We start from the raw sequence: 18,932 nt of genomic DNA on the forward strand, positions 1-18,932 counted from the left end.
GGTTCCATATCATAGTTACTACAAAATTGCGTCCATCTTCCCTACAAAATTGTGCATTTCCTGAGGGTTAAGACGGAATCTTACCTTTGTCTCATCCAGGTCCAAGCAGTCAGTAATAATTTTCAGATTAAAGAATTAATCGGCCCATGAAGATGCAATCTGAATCCACTTCTGCTCAGAGTTTATTTAATACCCAATAGGGATATAGATTTCCAGCAACCGCTTAGAAATCATTCCTCCTCAATGGTAGTAACTCTCGCTACTTAATTTTATAAAAATGCAGGAACTCAAGTTCACGGTAAGTGGCGTGTTCTACGTCACACGGCACCTAACTCAGCTGCTGCCCTAACTCTCCAGATCTGGGCCTCCACACCCCGCTAAGCCCCTGACATCATCATGTTTTGCTCGGCATCATACGCACTGATGCCACACCTGGGTCCCAAAGGAGGCATCAGGGAGAAGAGGGTGAACGGAGTCCCTGGCTTCTGTGGACAGTATTCAGATACGGCCGCAGGAGAAAGGAGCTGGACACCTGTGTGGTGGCCCCTGGTGTCTCCAGACCGCCGCTGGTGACTCCAGATGGCTTCTCTGCTCCTCACCTCCTGCACTCCAGGTATGAGCATTTTCAAGCTCTTTGTTTACCCAGAAAAGTAACTCAGGTTGTAAGGGCTTGGCGCCAGGGAGAACCGGTTGAAGACACCTGCCTCTCCCACTGAGGTGGCATCACTTCACCTCCTTGACCCTTCTGGTCCTCCCCTGGAAACCGGTCCCAGCAGCACTGTCCCTTCGAGTGAACGCACTTTAGGACTAACCCTGGCAGAGAAGTTTACGTCCTCCCCTTGGAGAGGCCCGAACACTACACACCTGAATCCCACACGTGGCTCACCTGTTCGATTTTACTTCCCAGGAGGCATAAACAGAGAGGCAGAATTTTGAGGATTGGTTCTAGAAAGAGTCAGCCATAAAAAAAAAAAAATGCTTCAAAGGGACCGGGCAGAATGCGGGCGCCCTGGGAACGTTGTAGGGGGAGGGGAAGTATTTCTTCAAACTTGGACCAACTCTGTCCTCCGCAGGCCTAGAAAGAGTCCAACGGGGTGGGGTCCCCCCTCCCCCCCGGCCCCAGCCGTCACTAAAGCTTGCCGGGGCGTCTCCCCCCCGCGCTTCTTTACCTATAAGGTGGCCCACGGAGGTCGCATAGGGATCCCGGTGACTCTTTCCAAACGCCATGGTAGCCGTAGAGAGCCGGGTACAGGAAAAACGCCTCCACGGTTCTCGAGCTCCCGACTCCACCCGCACGGTGTCTCTGGCTCCTCCTCTTGGCCCGAACGCTTCCCAGACTCCGGGCGGAGGCTGGGCGATCTGCCCGGCCGCTGCGGGGCGCCCAGTTCCAGGCAAGGGAGCGGAGGCGGGACGGGGGCTCCAGGGCGGGGCTCCCTGGCGGGCGGCCGGCCGCGCACCTGCCGCGCGCCCGGCGGGACTTGCGGGGAGGCGCTGCCAGGTCCAGGTGGGACCAATGGGAGATGCTCCCCACGCGCAAGAAGGGACACGGAGCTCCAGCTGCGGACCCAGGTGGCCTTCTCGCCCCGGCGGAGGAGCCGCGGGGTGGGCCCGGGAGCCACAGCCTACGAATTCGAGATCTCAGCTCTGATCCTGCCGCCTACTGGGCAAATTGCTGCTTTTTCTCTGCCCCTTTTGCTCCCCTTTGTAGCTAAAGAAATATGGGGTTAATTACACAAACCTCAGGATTATTATTAGAATTAGGGACATAAAACGCTTAGGTCAGTTACTGGCACCCACAAAAACATATTTAACCACGGAATGAACTGAGTAAACTACAAATATTTACTCTCACCCTCGCCCCAGAGATCCCAAACAGGAGGTATGCCTCTTGCCCTATAAGGCAGCGATGGATTGGCTTTGAACATAGGGGCCTTCCTGGAGCTGGCGTCCTTTTTCTTGCTCCTGTTTCCTCAGGGACCACAAGGCATAGCCTAGCAAGCTCTCGTTCCTAACCCTGCCCCCTGGGAGCAGTGTCTTCCTCCGTGGCTGAGACGAGGAAGGGGCTTTCCTCGTCTCGTCTCAGGCGTGGAGTGTTTGGCCTCTAGACTGGTCTGGAAAGTAAGTCCTAGCTTAAGCTGTCCAACCCCTTTCCAGCTGCCCTTTCAGAAGCGGAATTTATTTCTTTTTTCTGTGTGTAACATCTGATGACCGATGTTAATCTCCAGCAATGCCAGAGCCTGCTAGAGAGTGGGGTGTCTCCAGGTGATGGCAATTAGCCATAGGATGAGATACCCCACCGCCTCTAAACCTTGCTTTCTGCTGTCAACTTGGGTTCAATTCCACAGCCCTTCTTTCGTCCTGGAAATGGTGACAAGAGAGATCAAAGTGGACTTAGTCCAATTTATGCCTTTAGTTTTATATATTTTAGAATAGAAGTCAAAGCCAATAGCAATACACACCAAGGTTCTCCACCTCCTCCAATATCCAGGATTCTAAAATACAGAATACGATATTTTTGTTGTGATAGTATTTCTCATAATAGGATTGGTCCTACCTGTAACTAATATTCTCTCCACCTGTTTATCCAGGGTGAGGAGCTGTTTCAGATGGTGTTATTTTACAGTTTAGAAAAACCGAAGTATATAATTATTTACCTAGTTATCTGGCTCGTGAGGACTATCTGATTCCGGAAGCTGTGACTTGGACCTTTGTGCTGTGCACCTCTCATTGTAGAGGTCTAGATAGTAGGTGGTACCCTTGGTTAGTTCACACTTTTAATTAATTAATTAATTTATTTATTTAAGGCAAATGGCCCTCATTTTGTAAAAGATTTTATTTATTTATTTTTAGAGAGGGAAGGGAGAGAGGGAGGGGGAGAGAGAGGGAGAGAGGGAGTGGGGGACAGAGAGAGAGAGAGAGAGAGAGAGAGAGAGAGAGAGAGGGAGAAACATCAATGTGTGGTTGCTGGGGGCCGTGGCTTGCAACCCAGGCATGTGCCCTGACTGGGAATCGAACCTGCGATGCTTTGGTTTGCAGCCCATGCTCAATCCATTGAGCTATGCCAGCCAGAGCTAGTTCATACTTTTAAATAATTGGGTTCTAGGGCGTATGCCTGGAGAATGAGGTGACTGAACATGCCAAGTGCATACGTCCAGAAGACAAAGTTGACTTATTACCAGTTTTTATGCAGGTAATGCAGTTTTACCCTCTCATTTAATTTTGTTCTTACTACTAAATCTCCTAGATTTTCAGATATGGATGTGACCTTAGAAATCAAAGTCTCTATCACCATCACCTTAGAGATGAGAGAGAGAGAGAGAGAGAGAGAGAGAGAGAGAGAGAGAGAGAGAGAGAGAGAGAGCATGCCAGAGAAGGGAAGTGAAGAGGTCTTCTAGCTCGAAGCTAGAGAAATACAACACAATAGCTTAACCCTGAGTCCCAAACTCTTCCCACTACAGGCACCTCCTCTCTGTTTTAATATTTAAATATGCTCCTCCAAACTTCTCCACAATATTTTCTCTAGCCTTCTCATTATCCTTTTTTTCAATGGTTCCATGTTCAAATACCACCCACTCTTTCTCCCCTAGTTGTCCTTCTGTGGAAACTAACTTCCATATTGATGGTGATCATCAAATCTAACAACCATCCTCAGCCTCACCCACTGCCCTCTCTGTAGTGTGTGATACCCCTCCCATTAGCCATTCTTTCCCCCATCATCTCTCAGGCTACTTATCCTACATTCCTTTTTCTGACTGCTATTTCTGATGATCTTCACCTGGCTTAATTTTCCTCCCTGGCCCACTAACCCTAAGTAAGCTGCTCCACGGTTCCCAAGCCTATCTTTTCCTCTTTCGCCATTTCCCTCAGGGTGCCTTTTTCTTGTCCCTTTTCTATGAAGCCTTTTCTGACCAGTCCCTAGGGAACTGAGACCTCCTTTCTTGTCCTACATACAGCTCTCTGTCTTAGAGCTCATAACACTTTACTCTACTTCTTTGTTTAGAAATCTGTTTGCTGCCTCCTAGATATAAGCCCCTCGGGAAACAGGACCCTATTTGCTCACTTGCTATCCAGGCACTTAAAAGTCCTTAAGGAATGTTTATTGAATGCATGAATGGCTCCCCCAAATCTTGAGCAGCTCTATCCTTCCTAAGATCCAGTTCTTAATTCCTGCCTGGATGTCTTGTTGGAACCTTGACCTCAACATAGCTAGAATCACTGTTCTCATCCCCTTTGTCCCTCATCTCAATATCCTACCGGACTTCCTTATTTTGAAGAACAAGGTCACTGATGTATTGGAATCACATGGGCTGCTGTAACAAAGTACTGATGCCTGGATTCTGCCCTCAAAGATTCTGATTTAAGGAGCTTGGGATGTGTCAAGGACGTCAACATTTTTAAAGGTCCTCTGATGGGCTAACGCTACCATAACTCCCAAGTAAGAAATCTTAAAGTTATCCGTAAGTCTCTCAGTCAATTCCCAGATCCCTTGTGTTTCATGCCTCTCTGTCTCCTTGCCTGCTTTCCTCTATGGACACTGCTCCATTCAGCAGTTCTTAAACATCATAAGCCTTAATACTGTTTGGGGATAAAATTGGACTGGAGCTTGGGTTCTCCCAAACATAATCAAGACTCTGCGCCTCTAAAGCCATATTATCTTTAAAATTGACCCTCTTTTACAGAATAATGTTACCCATTATGTTTAAAAAACAATATATACAGAGATATATGTTGACTTTATTTCCATTTTTTAAAATATATTAAATCTTGGCAACCCCTGATTCTAGAAATTGGAAGCTCAGCCTTCCTTCTCTTTTTTTTAAAGATTTATTTATTTATTTATTTATTTGAGAGGGAAGAGAGGGAGAAAGAGAGAGAGAAAGAAACATCAATATGTGGTTGCTGGGGATCATGGCCTGCAACCCTGGCATGTACCTTGACTGGGAATCAAACCTGCGATACTTTGGTTCGAAGCCCACGCTCAATCCACTGAGCTACGCCAACCAGGGCTCTTCCTTCTCTTCTTGTTCGTGGTATCAGCTCTATCAGCTTCACATGAGAGCACTTCTCCCCTCCCCCGCCCCCCAGCCCAGGGACTGTTTTGTTCCATTTCTGTTGGCTTTTGCTAAACTCGGAGACTCAAGTTGAGAGAGGACAAGGCACAGGAAGAGAAATGGGAACTTATGCTGTCGACTTCCTGCTATGTCAGCCACCAGACAAAGTGCTTTGGTATCTCCAATGAACCTCATAATAATCTGATAAACTAAGACTCATTTTTTCCCTTTTTGCTAACTGACTTGCCTGAAGTCATTCAGAACTGAGAGATGAGTTTGGGTTTATTTGCTTCATTTCAAACCTTAGGCCCTTTTCCAATTACATCTTGCTGCACCCAGCACAAGAATAATGTCCCTGATCTTGGGGAGTACCTGCAGCATCTAGCCCCATGCTCCTCATCCAGCCGTGCCAAATAGAAATTTGACTTAGAGGAGGCCACTGAACCCTGAGTCAGACCTGACAAAAGACACATTCCTGGCTGGAACCAGAAAAATGCTAATGGAACAGGTCTGCCAGGTTAGAGTGTGAGGGGGGACCCCCCCCCAAAACCAGAATTATCTTCTGGAGGGTGGGCCCTTTATAGTACAGGCTTCCCCTACTAGGTGAGTGTTCTAGGAACCCGTCTGTGTCAGTGTACCAACTGGACTTGTTGTGAGAAGCTGCGTTCAGCTTCAGTTTGTTTTGAAGATTCTTTCAGTGCGATTGCCCATTTCATAGTAGGTGATTTATGAATGTACTTCCCCATACTTTGCTGAGTGTTCAGCAGTTTTTGACCCAAAATGGCATGACCCTTCCTCACCCCCCATGCTCCACCTTCCCTATTCACCTGATCTTGCCCTGAGCAAGTTTTTTTGTTTTGCTGGATGAAAAAAGCCTTCAAAGAGAAACTTTTTGCTGATATGCAAGAGGTGAACAAAAATTGGCAGCAGCACTAAAAGTCATCAAAATTGACAAGTTCAAAAACTGTTTTGATTTGAGCAATGGAAAAAAAAAAGTCTCACCCTGGCTGGTGTGGCTCAGTGGATTGAACACAGACCTGGGAACCAAAGAGTTGCTGGTTCGATTCCCATTTAGGACACATGCCTGGGTTGCAGGCCAGGTCCCCAGTGGGGGGGCATGTGAGAGGCAACCACACACTGATGTTTCTCTTCCTCTCTCTCTCCTTCTCTTCCCCTCTCTAAAAATAAATAAATAAAATCTTTTTAAAAAGTCTCAGTAGGTATATTGCATCATGTGAAGAGTACTTTGAAGGTGACTGAAGTTTAATCCTGTAAGAATAAATACACTTTTTAAATAAATAAACTCTGTGTTTTTTGGGGTCCCCTTTTGTACATAGCTCTCCTATGCCTGCAGAGATAAGAGCCCACCTGCCACAGGGAACCAAACAAATAACACTCGAAGTCCATGCAAACCAAGTGCCTGCTTACCACGGGAAACCTGAAGGACAAAGGAATCTGCCCCGCGCTTGCGCAAGTCAAGTCAAGCCCACCAGAGGAGGAGAAGGAAGGCTGAGACCATTTGACATGGCCAGACCGCAGCTGTAACTTGGGGAGCCACACAGCTTCCAGTCCAGTGCGTGCTCATGTGGTGCCCCAGCCTTTTTACTTGGTCTTTAACAAACTCTTCCCTTTCGAATCTGCTTTGCCTCCTCCCTTGATTTCTATCCTCAGGAATGGAAGGGTCAGGAATCTTTGAGTTGGTAAGAGATAGACTTTAAACATCCGTCCTTCTTCCAATGTTGAACTTTCTACCATGCAAATGCTTTCATTAGCTGCCCTTGTCATCCGCAACTTGAAGAAGCTCCAAAGAGCTCTGAGACTAAGGGCATTGGTAGGCTAAAGTTGTTCCAAGTCATTCTTATGAAGCTTAAAACCAAAGTTTTATCTGGAAAATCAACTAAGGGAATTGATATGTTTATAACCTAAGCCAAGTAGCTTTCTGTAGGTTTCATGACCTCACCAGTTCACACTTAGCTCATTTGAGATTTGTAATTTAATTCCTGTGTGTCCCTTTGGCAATCTGGCTCAGATTTGCATGTCAGAACACTTGAGTTCAAATGCCAGCTCTCGGGTGGTCAAACGGATTCCAGCTTCGTAGAACTGTGTTGGAAAATAATGAGATGATGTATGTGTAGCATTTAAAATGGTGCTTGGCGTATCATCAAGCTCAGTAAGTATTAACTACTTATCATTTTCTCCTTTTAGCCTACCTCATGGCTGAATTTTCTACTCCTAGAAAATAGTCTCTGGGGCTTGGCAGTGTCTCCCTAAAAGCTACCATTTAAATATGCAGGTGTTACCTGTTTGGGAAAAGAGGGTGCCATTAGCATGCACTAGAATTATACCTGCCATACATTTAGTTTCTATTAGCTGTGGAAGGCAGTGAGACAGACGTGAGCAGAGCAAGGATGACGGGCCAGGTACAGAAGGTCACCAGGCAGAAAGCCCTGGGTGCATAGCAACGGGCAACCCTGACCTTTCATATTGCTGGCATGTTGCTAGACATGCAGGTTAGACCTCCTTAGAGGGGGAATGAACAAGGGACAGGAGAAGAGCCCTTCAGCACTAAGCCCGCAGGACAATGAGGGTTACCACCCACATCAAACATACCTAAGACTCAGTTGCATTTCAGCTCCAGTGCCAGAAAAGTGGAAAAACCAGACAAGCAACCCCATGGCTAACAGCAGAACCAGCTGCGTTGACTAAAACCCCCAACCCTGGTGCTAACTCATCAGTACAGACCATGCCCCTGAATACTCTACTGGGGTCTTCCCCTGAGACCTCCAGATAAACACGCTTAAAAGAAGAACCAGTGTGGGGCTCTCTCTATGAAGCAGGACTGTACCTCTCCCCACCCGCTTCCCTAGCTGCATTTTCCTTGCCTGTCTTTCTCCTACTTTCCAAGGGCCCTGTATTCATTTCTTCTACTGCTCACCTGTTCTACCTGTGTCTTTCTAAATAAACTTTCCCTTATAGTTTGAGTCTTGACTCTGAATTCTTTCTTAGCCAGGGTCTGGTCTGACTCCCGTGTCTACTAACACCTGGTGCCGTTTCACGGCCAACAGCACTTTATGAATAATATGATTTGTTGAACAATTTACTTGAAAAAAGGTCTTGTTGGAATGGGGCTCTGAAAAAACCTGAGCGAGCTGAGATTTGGGCTGGAGTGGGGGAAGGGCAGGCTCAAGGGGCTGCTGCCTGGGAGTTTGCTCTGTGGGAGAGCTTTGAAAGAAGGGGTGGGCAGGAGGAGAAATAGACAATTTAGATATCAAACTTGGTTCTGGGGGGGCTACAACAAAACTGTTCCTCTTACCTTCTAAGTTCTTCTAGCTGAGCTAATAATCGAATTAACAGAGGCAAAATAACAGGAGAAAATGTACAAAGTTTGTTATACGCCTGCAAATTAGAGGGTGCCATAAGAATGAGTGTGGAAACTAAGTGGGCAGTTGAAGTTTACATGTCGCCATGGGCTAGGATGAAAGGGGCAGGGGCTGAGATTTCTAAGGAAATCTGCAATTTATAGGCAGCTGAGGAAGGGCGGACACACACGGGGGCAAGTTGGTGCTAGGTGACTAGGAACAATGGGGCACAGGGTGTGGCCCTTGCTGCGAGGCCCCAGCCTGGAGCCTTTCCCTCTGATGTGAAGGTGAGTTTGCTGAGATTCCCTTCCTCCAGCTGGCTTTTCTATCTGAATCACTTAGGCAGGAACGGGGGAGGGTGAAGAGTTCTTTCACCATCTGTTTCTTAATAACCAGTTTAGAATCAATTTCCCAAAAGGCAAGGTTCTGAGGTGGCAAAACCTTGGTCCCCTTCAATTCAAACCCCAGACTTACCAACCATTAATTGTGACCTTTGACTGGCAACTTTCTTTCAGAACCTGTTTTCTTGTCTCTAACAAGCTAATTTCCACATTTCCTCAAAAAGTGGGTCTCAGGGTTAAATGGCACAACATTTGAACAATTTTAACAAATGCCTTGGCGTATCACTGGTGCTCAATAAAGTTCAAGCTCAAGCCTAAATTACACTGCTATTCCCTAATCCCTATCGTGTCGTCTTGGTCATGCCCTTCATAACACTGATTATAATCTTAAACTTGTGTAATTGTTTACTTGTTGCCCACTTACAAGACTTAATATTGTGCCCCTCCCCCACCCCCCTGATTCAAGGATCGTGTGCCCAATGCTTCGAAGGCCAATATTCAAACCCGCCAACTTTGGAGTTAGGGAAGATTTAGTAATTAAGACGGCGCCAGCTTGAGAAGATGGGGGGCCCATGAGCTTCTGCAAATCCATCTGAAGAAAGCCTAAAATCCAGGCTTCTTTTATGTCAGGGGAAGGGAGAGTGAGTGGGGCAAGAGGTGTACGACATTTAGGTGCCGACAGGGATCGTAGGAAAAGTGCAAAACCTCCAAATCTCTCTGTGGACCGCCGTTGATCTGAATCCAGTCTTCAGGCTCCCGCAAATCTTTGCCAAAATCTCCAGCCTCAAGCAGAATTCCTCTAATAATTAGCGTATCTGTAACAGCGGCTACTCCTCTGAAGGTCAGGAGGAAAACGCAGGCCAGGATTAAAATCAAGTCAGAGAGAGCAGCAAGCGTTTGGCTCTGTGACATACCTCACCCCGCAAACACACACTCACTGCAAAACATACACTCTTGTAACTTCATATGGCCTTCAGGTAGGACCCGCCAGGCTGTTTCTCTTGGCCCCCAAAAGCAGACTTAGCCCAAAAGATGCGTATTTGCTCTCCCACACCCATGCCTCTCATTCATCCTCAACCCACTCTGCTCCAGCGGTAAGGTCCCTTTCAAAGGATGCGGCTTTGCCAATATTAAGGACAGGCCTCTGGACTCAGTGTACCAACTTTTACCATTGACTCTGCCTACTTCTTGAACACATTTCTCCTCTCATCTCTTATGACGGAGTGGGATGCTGCACTCTCCTGGACTCTGGCTTCTTCCTACAGTGCTGATGTGCAGCCCCATTCCCCACCCGGCCTCTCCTTATCCTATTACTCTGCCTTACTGTCTTCATAGCACTTACTACTCTTTGAAGTGGTCTCATTTCCTTAGTTGCATGTTTATAGTTGTCACTCCTCACTTGGCTCTATGAGGGCAGTCACATTACCTGTGACTAAGAAACTGATAGTACTTTCCATTGTGCACTGAACCTAAAACTCCCTTAGTCGTAGGGTGCACTGTTATCTTAGGGACGACTAAAAGATAAAAGGTTCCCAATTAAACTATGACATACTGAACTTTCATTTTACACTATTTAAATAACCCTTTGATAGGTGTCCATCAATAGCTGAACAGATAAAGAAGATGTGGAATATATACATATACGTACACGCACAATGGAATATTACTCAGCCATGAAAAGAACGAAATCTTGCCATTTGTGACGGCATCGATGGACCTAGAAATTATTATGTTAAGTGAAATACGTCAGACAGAGAAAGACAAATCCCTTATGATTTCATTTACATGTGGAATCTAAAAACAAAACAAATGAATAAACACAATGAAACAGAAACAGACTCACAGATCCAGAGAACAAACTGATGATTGCCAGATGGGAGGTGAGAGGAGGGCTGCGCAGAAACGGGGAAGGGAATTAGGAAGCACCAACTTCCGGTTATGAAATAAATCGTGAGCCGCGGGAATGTAAAGAGCAGCGCAGGGAACACAGTCAACAGCACTGCAAGAACTGTGCATGGTGTCAGGTGGGTCCCAGACTTACTGTGGCGATCACACTGGAAGGCTTATAAAAGTGAATCACTGTGTTTGTACACCTGAAACTAATGTAATACTGTGCATTGACTATAATTTAAAATAAAAATTTAAAAATAAATAAATAACCCTTGGAGACTTACTAGACCTAGATTTTGGGGGCACATATGGTTCTCCTTCATACATGAGAGGGGGAATGTGAGCAAAATAAATGAGCAAAGACCGTTTTTCTCCCCGTATGGAATCACGCTCTCCTGACTCGTTCCTTCACTCAGGGATGTCAGCGTGTTAGCGTGTTCTTCAGCCCCGCGTCATCCTTTGTGCCATCGAGTCCATTGGTGACGCAGCCTTTCTTAGAGGGCTCCCCTATTGCCTCCCAATAGTTTCTCCTAAGCTATTGACCCCCATCTTGCTAGTGTCTTAATTTTACCAGGAAATGTCAATGAACGTTTTTTTCAGGCCACAGGCTGGACTCGGTTCCCCTCCCCAAATGGTCCTTCAGTATTGGGTTGCCCAAAAAGTTCATTTGTTTTTTTTTTCCATAAGATGGCTCTTCCCTGGCTGGTGTAGCTCAGTGGATTGAGCACGGGCTGCAAACCAAAGTGCCGCAGGTTTGATTCCCAGTCAGGGCACATGCCTGGGTTGCAGGCCACGACCCCCAGCAACTGCATATTGATGTTTCTCTCTCTCTTTCTCCCTCCCTTCCCTCTCTGAAAATAAATAAATAAAATCTTTAAAAAAAGAATAAAAAAAAGACAGCTCTAGCAGTGCTTAGTTGTCTTTAACTTCATTTAAAACAATTTATTAGATTGTATTGTGACAGCTGTCATATCAGCATGCATTTTAAACAAACTTATTAAAATTGGTGAATTTTTCTGTAGTCATTTTAATATTGAAGATGGAAGAAATTAAGCGGCATTTTTGGCATATTATGCTTTATTATTTCAAGAAAGGTAACAATGCAACTGAAATGCAAAAAATGATTTGTGCAGTATATGGAGAAGGTGCTGTGACTAATTGAATGTATCAAAAGTGGTTTGCAAAGTTTTGTGCTGGAGATTTCTCGCTGGATGACGCTGCACAGTTGGGTAGACCAGTTGAAGTGCGTAGCGATCAAATCAAGACATGGAGAACAATCAACGTTATACCATGTGGGAGATAAATGACATACCCCAAATATCCAAATCAATAAAGTTATTGGTGAAAATGAAAAATGTATCTTTTATTTTATGGAAAAAAACGCATATGGACTTTCTGGCCAACCCAACAGATGTAGGACTGAGCCATCAAGGAATGCGGTTATGCTGTCAGCCTGGTACCAGCAGCAACTAGCACACGGCACAAGTGCAGGCAATGACCATGGCATTCACATCTCTGCTGCTGCGAGGAGACAGATTATATAACACAACACAAGTTGTTCAGTGCATCAGCAATGTTAAACTATGACACAAAAAAGTATCTTAGAATTGTTGATATTCCCTGGTAAGTACTTTATAGATATTTGCTCAATGAATGGATATATGAATGGAAGGCAACCACCCTCTGCAATAAATCCCCTGTGAAAGATGTCTCATGTACAGGATTAAGCCATTATTTCATCTGCCTTTAAATTCTGGGGTCAGTAATGCTTTCTTGATGATAATTCAATCTAGATGATAATTCATTCAATCTAGAGCAGGTCTTTAAATCGCGAATGTATTTTTTTCTCACTTACATTTTTACTTATTCATTTTTATCTTGGAGGTTGACCACAGTGTGCTTTAAATTATCGACTTTGAAAAAGATATAAGTATTATTCATGTTTTCAACAGAGTGCCCTGGATTTCTTGTGTTTGGGGAACGCATTTTATACAGGTAATATTGTTTTTAACCATGAGAGGGCAGCCTTGATTAACTTATCAAATTTTCCCAGAGGCCTAGCCGGGCAGCCACGTTCCTGCAGAATGATTCGCTGGGCGGGGAAGAAGGCTTCAGAAGCCCCAGTCGGGGTGGGTGTTTTACGGCTAAGGACTGGCTGCTCTGCAGGAAAGCAGGTTGTTGCTGCTTACTGTTTCCTTCCTGGGGTCTCATGCTGGCAGTAAACCTGCTATCCAGTAAAACCTGGTATTCTTTATTTAGCAGGCAGATGGGGGACCTAGGGGCGGTGGTTATTTAAAAGGATAGGCCTGCATCAGGAATCAGATTGCTGCAGGAGGGGATGGATTAATAAAAGTCACGTCTGGGATTTGAACTTCTGAATGACAGGTGTATACTTACAGTTGTGCAAACTTTGAAATACAGCTAGAGGCTGCCCAGAGAGGCTACACTGAGAAGAACGGTATGAGGTTGAAAGTGGGTATAGCAAGGAAGTGTGCCATGATCAATGAGAAGAGATGGCCAGTGAAAGAGAGGATGGAGCCTTCTATTTTATACGCTTATTAGATCATTTACTCATTCATTCCTTCAGCCATCACACATTATTGAATTTTATCATTCTGAGGCTCAATATGAACTCCTGAGCTAGTGAGAGAAACTGTCGAATAAACGACCATCGCAATTCAGTCCAAGTGGTGAAGGAATGTGGGTCCAGAGTATCATGGGAACACAGCGTGGGAACTAAATTCGCACAGAGGTTGCGTGCCAGCGGAAGGTGAAGAGTCTCGGCAGCGTAAGGTTAGAGCCAGGTCTGCTGGTGTGGGCCTGCGCACAGACAACGCGTTGGCCAGGAGGTGAAGGGAGCTCCGGTAGGGATGGCTCTCACAAACTCTGCACCTGACTCCTTGGTAGGGGGAACTTTTACTTTAAGTGCTTTTCCGTCTCTGTAGGGGGGTGAAGGCAGATAGGAATGTGTGCTCGATTTCCTTTACGGTTAAAGGTCCTCTGGGTCAGCTTTGCAAACTGAGTTATGAGAACATATGGCAACCTTCACTCGTTTATTTTCCTGACACATAAGGGGACCCCCCAATATGCCAGTCACTGTGCTTGGAATCAATGGTACGTGAAGGAGGTAAAATCTACTCTCTGCAGGCTGTGTGCTCACAACCAAGGAAGGAAGGAAGGAAAAGCTGGTAACTTAGGGCAAAGTTCATTTCCTGGTGCAGGGGGACCAAGCATTCACTTTTCACCAACTCCTTGAACTAGTGATCACAGATTTTCCTTGTTGGCTTCTTATCAAAACAGGGATCAGGATGAGCTTCGGAAGGGCAAGGATGGAAGTAGTGGAAACCATGGTATTGCATATTAGTCTTACCCTAGTTTATAACATGAATTCCCAACCATATTCTTTACAAAAACATAGCAAAAAAATAGCATTGATTTCATTCCCTAAATAGTAATGTTTTCCAAATCCTATACTACTTTGATACTTATATATGACAGTTTCCCAACAGGCTTGAAGGTATATTCCAACTCACGGAGAAAAAAATTATTAAAGAGATAGTGTGGGATACATATTACTTTTAAGTGCACTCATTTATATGTTATTTTGTTAAATAGTTTATTTTTATTATATGTTTCCATCACCATTTATCCCCCTTATTCCCTTTTCCACCTCCACGCACCCTGCTCCCCCTGCAATCACCACACTGTTGTCTGTGTCCATGAGTCCTTTTTATTTTTTTATATATTACTCACAACAAAATAATCTACATACATTTGAATGTATGCATATTTATTCAGTCCACAGTGTGCATCCAGACCCTAGGACTTCTTAAGATAATTTTGAGACTCTGGCTAGTGTAGCTCAGTGGATTGAGCTCAGGCTGTGAACCAAAGTGTCACAGGTTCGAGTCCCAATCAGGGCACATGCCTGGGCAATGGCCCCCAGCAACCGCACATTGATGTTTCTCTCTCTCTCTCTCTCTTTCTTCCTCCCTTCCTTCTCTAAAATAAATAAATAAAAATCTTAAAAAAAAAAGATAATTTTGAGCCTCCCTGAGGCCTTTAGCTGCAGAATACCTGCTGTAGTCCAGAGCCCTTCCTAAGAAAACCTACTTACAGCCCCTTTTGGAGCCCTTCCTTACTTTACACACTTGACCCTGGTCTAAATTAGGGATTGGCAGACACTTCCCATAAAAGACCATAAAATATATATATTCGGCTTTGTAGGCAATGACTCAACTCTGCCGGCCCTTGTAGTGCAAGAGCAGCCAGAGACAATGCAGGAATGAATCGAAATACAGAGAAACACATGGAGAACACACAGGCCAGGCTTGGCCTGTTGGCTGTACCTGCTAGGTCCTTGTTCTCACCATTTGATTCCACCATTGTAGCTAATTGGACCAGGAGACGGCACCTGAAGTAAGGGTAGCAAATCTACTAGTGTCAAGGTGATGAGCAGACTTGGAAGAGACTTGGTATGAGACCTTTGTGTCAGTCAGTGTTGATAGATAGATAGATGATAAATAGATGATCGCTTAGATGGAACTGCAATGATCATTTACTAGACAGCTTCTCTCACTAGCTGAGGAGTTCACATTGTGCCTCTGTATGGTAAAATTCAATAATGCGTGGTGAATGAAGAAATGAGTAGCTAATAGGATCAATTGCAGCAGGAACCAAGAGCAGTCAACACGTATCAGTAAACTAAAGACAAAGGATAGAAGAATATCCGAATGGAGGGTGGGGGAGCTGCCTAACACCAACACTGGTAGGGAACCAGCCAGGGCTTACCGTTGGTGGAGGTTGTCAAACTTTTGGGATTTCTAACACCACGATGGGCTGTGGCAACTGAGCATCCTGAAAAAAACTTACTGTTTTTTAAAACTATATTCCAGCCTCCATCTAGTAGCTATTCCTGGGTCCTTAGGGGATTTCTACTGCTGCCATTTCCACATGTAGCCTCCCAGCCAACTTCCCATCGTTAGAGGTAACCCCCATGAGTCTCTGTTTCTGTAACTTCAGAGACCCCAGCAAACATTCTCTCTGCCTGCATATTAGGAACCAGAGCTGGACAGCAAATATTTATCACTGAATATTGGCCATGTTAGATTTCTCTGCTAATGACTCATTTACTACCTCTTGTCTAGTCTTTGAATGGATCGAGTGAGCCTAAGGAAAACTTCTCTTGACGTGACACAGGCATGTTCCCTGGGGCATGTGACGAGGAACAAGCATGACAGCATATCCCCTTCGGGCCCCAGGCCGGCGCTCAGTGAGGCGGGAGGGACCCAGATGGCGGACACGGTTCCGTAACAAGTCTGGCTTCTTCCAGTGGCGGCTTCTGTTGGGGATCGGGCACGCCTTTTCAGAGTTCCCACCTGAGTGCCGCCGAGGGTGTGGGACTGCCTGGGAACAGGTGTAAAGGAAGGTTACATTATTCATCAATATGCTTTTACGTCCAGGTGCTTCTGGCAGGAGACGAAGCCTTCACATGGTTCTTAACGGTCCCTGGGATTTAATTCAACTTTTGTCATCTCTGACAGCATTTTATGGTCCCCTTCTCTGGCTGGCGATCTCAAAACAACAGATTTTTGGGAAGAAATTTTTGTGTCTTTTTTCCCCACAGTGTGGGAAAGGAGGTACCATTTGGCAGCTATTCTGGGTAGGAGGGTATCTTATTATTGAAGAGGTGAATTCTTGGATTTGTTAATACGTCTCCTTTCACAGCTGTGCTGCAGGATATTTTATATCTCTGGTTCATTCTTAGTATTTAACAAAAAGGTTAAGCCAATCACCAAATATTGTGTAAAATGTGGCACCCTGCTTTTGGGACCGTTTCTTATAGATCCGAGGGTACGTTGAAGTTACTATGAATCCCTTAGCTATTGCTCTTGAGAATAGGAAAACAGATATTGTCATTATTGTTATTCTGGTAGAGATCAGACCACGTTGATAACATACCGAAGATGGGCAAAGTTGCCGTGTACTAGACAGCGAGGCCCAGAGTATTGATTACCCAAGGTCCCTCTGGTAATAGCAGATACACTTGAGTCCAGAGCGTGTACCCACTGCACCGTGCGGCTTCCCCAGCATTATTCCCATGAGCTCAGGCTCCAGAAAACTTAAAAGAACACTGCATGCACAGAGCGTGAAGAGCTGAAGAAGAAAAAGCAGGTGTGAGCAATGAGATATATGATCCCTCTAAATTTCTTCTTTTTTTTTTAAGCAGGAGAAATAGGCTCCCTGGCTTATATTTTAAGTAAGAAGTCAGACAGTCAATGCGACGTGCTGATGCCCGTGAGGTGGCAGCCTTCTATTAGGCACTTTCACAGCGAGGTGACAGGGCAGGAAGAGGCAGCTCAGGGACCAGCCGATGCAGTGATGGACAGAGGCTGGTCTTATCCTTAAAGAAAGCTACGTCCTATGCTGTTCTCATGACTCCTTCCTGCCCTAATTAGTTTTTGAGATCCCTGTTGGATTTTAATTACAGACCTATTAATTCATGGGAAGAACTGACATGTTGCAGGCTGGTTGTAGCAAATTAATAGGCAGGTGTTGGGGAGAAGGTCCTGAACACTCTTCAGTATTGACTCAGACCTGTTGCTACTTGAGAGCAGGAAGCACAACCCAGAATAGCTTTCGTTACCTGGACTAGCGTTTTCAGAAGGAAAGAAATGAAGACACGTGCTAGCTTGGACTTGCGCTTTCTGTTGGAGGGAGGAAGGTGAGCTGGGGTGCTATAAAGGGAGGGAATGGGAATGGTATTGGGCTGGGTCACCTGGAAGGACCTGAGTAAAGTTCCTTGAGATGATATGAATATGGCGGAGGCCCAGGAGAGTAAACAGATACTATTTTTAGCAGGAATTGTCCTTAAACCTCAGTATAAAACTCTAGAGAGAACAGGACTATAGAGAGTTCCCTTTTGGGCTTAGCTAATAGCCTAGAACCAAAGCTGGAAAAATGGCCAAAATTTCTCCCCGTTAAGTTCACTTCCAAGTTTGGAACTTGGTCCCATTGTTGGGAGAAAAAGCCAGGCCAAGAGAGCTACAGTGCAAAAGAAAATAAAATCCTTTGCCCTGCTGCAAAGATATCCCTCCCAGCAGAGATGTCCCCCAACCCTGCTCTGGCTTTGTCTTGGTCCAGCCCCAAAGGGGACATCAGAAGGGACAAAGCTGGTCAACCTCCTTTCATTTAAAAGCAGCCCTGGTTTTACTGGGTGACTGAGACAAATCTACAGAAAGGGGAGAAAGACCGGGCTAATAAGGTGATATTTTAACACTTTTTGAAACTCTGCCCCTAAAAGCACAGGCCACACTCTGTCCCTGCTCCCACTCAGCACCCTTGTCCCTCGAAGGCTGCACTGTCTGACTCTGTCTGTCCCTCTGACTCTGCCTCATCCTTGAGGAGTGAAAGGAAGGTGGGGGACAGGGAAGGAGGCTTGAGTTACCTGTCCCGTCAACGCCTCCCACAACAGGGAAATCAAACCATCCAAGTGCTATTTCTATAAGCAGGATTTCTGTCAACAAAGCCATCATTTTGGGAATGAGTTGGAATTACATGAAAAGGGACTTAGAGCATTCAAGAAGAACTTTCTAATCAGTAGAGTGGTGAGACTGGAGAATAAACAAAGATAATGGAAGTACACCTAAAAGGTAAAAATAAACAAATGCAATAGAAGTCTTTTAAAAATATGTCCCTTACATTTTTAGCCTAAGTCTTACCAATCTTTTTATACCTCCTGAGCAGAATTAGGTGCCCCTGATGCTTACTTCTAGCATATACTTGCATATTTCCATATTTACTATGATACCTATTCACAGGCAGAGATTACAGTCTATTCTGCTATTAAATATTACCTGCATTACTTAAAGAAATATGGTGTTACTTAAAAAAAAGTTTTACCAAAACAACTGTTTAAATGGAACAAAATGGATTATTTTTTTTTCTGAAAATGTTCAGTAATGAGGGTGCTTATATAGGCAACATATGCAATTATAAACTTCAAATAAGCAGACCCAGCATTTAATTTTCCCAAGTGAAATGGCTTCTTTCTCTTGAACTACCAGCATCCTCATTAGCAGAACATCCCTTGCACTCTCCTCTTTCTGACTTGGTATATCCATTGTAATTGCAAACTAAGGCTCGGGTTCTCTCAATCACAGTAGCTGCAATAGGTCAGCAAAAGCATTTTTGCCACAGTATGTGGACAACATATTTTTTTCCCTCCCTACTGGCATTGTGAGTTCTGGACCATCCCTTTATATCAATACTTGTCCTTGCAATGCAAGCAG

At 45.0% G+C, this 18,932-nt stretch overlaps 1 protein-coding gene across 3 annotated transcripts in view; it reads right to left on the reverse strand.

The window, feature by feature from the left end:
• The window catches only part of TOM1L1 (target of myb1 like 1 membrane trafficking protein), a 48,641-nt gene extending 47,268 nt beyond the window's left edge, over positions 1–1,373 (reverse strand). The window contains exon 1 of one of the 3 annotated variants that reach the window (XM_045835747.1): positions 1,170–1,373. In XM_045835747.1, coding sequence (XP_045691703.1) covers positions 1,170–1,227 — 58 coding nt within the window. In that variant the 5' untranslated portion in view covers positions 1,228–1,373. The remainder of the gene's footprint in view (positions 1–1,169) is intronic. The other 2 variants (XM_045835746.1, XM_045835748.1) reach the window with 2 other exon arrangements.
• Between the last annotated feature and the right edge of the window lie 17,559 nt (positions 1,374–18,932).

This window comes from Phyllostomus hastatus, unplaced genomic scaffold (genome assembly GCF_019186645.2).
Source record: "Phyllostomus hastatus isolate PE091 unplaced genomic scaffold, TTU_PhHast_1.1 phas_contig_210, whole genome shotgun sequence".
Lineage (NCBI taxonomy): Eukaryota > Metazoa > Chordata > Mammalia > Chiroptera > Phyllostomidae > Phyllostomus > Phyllostomus hastatus.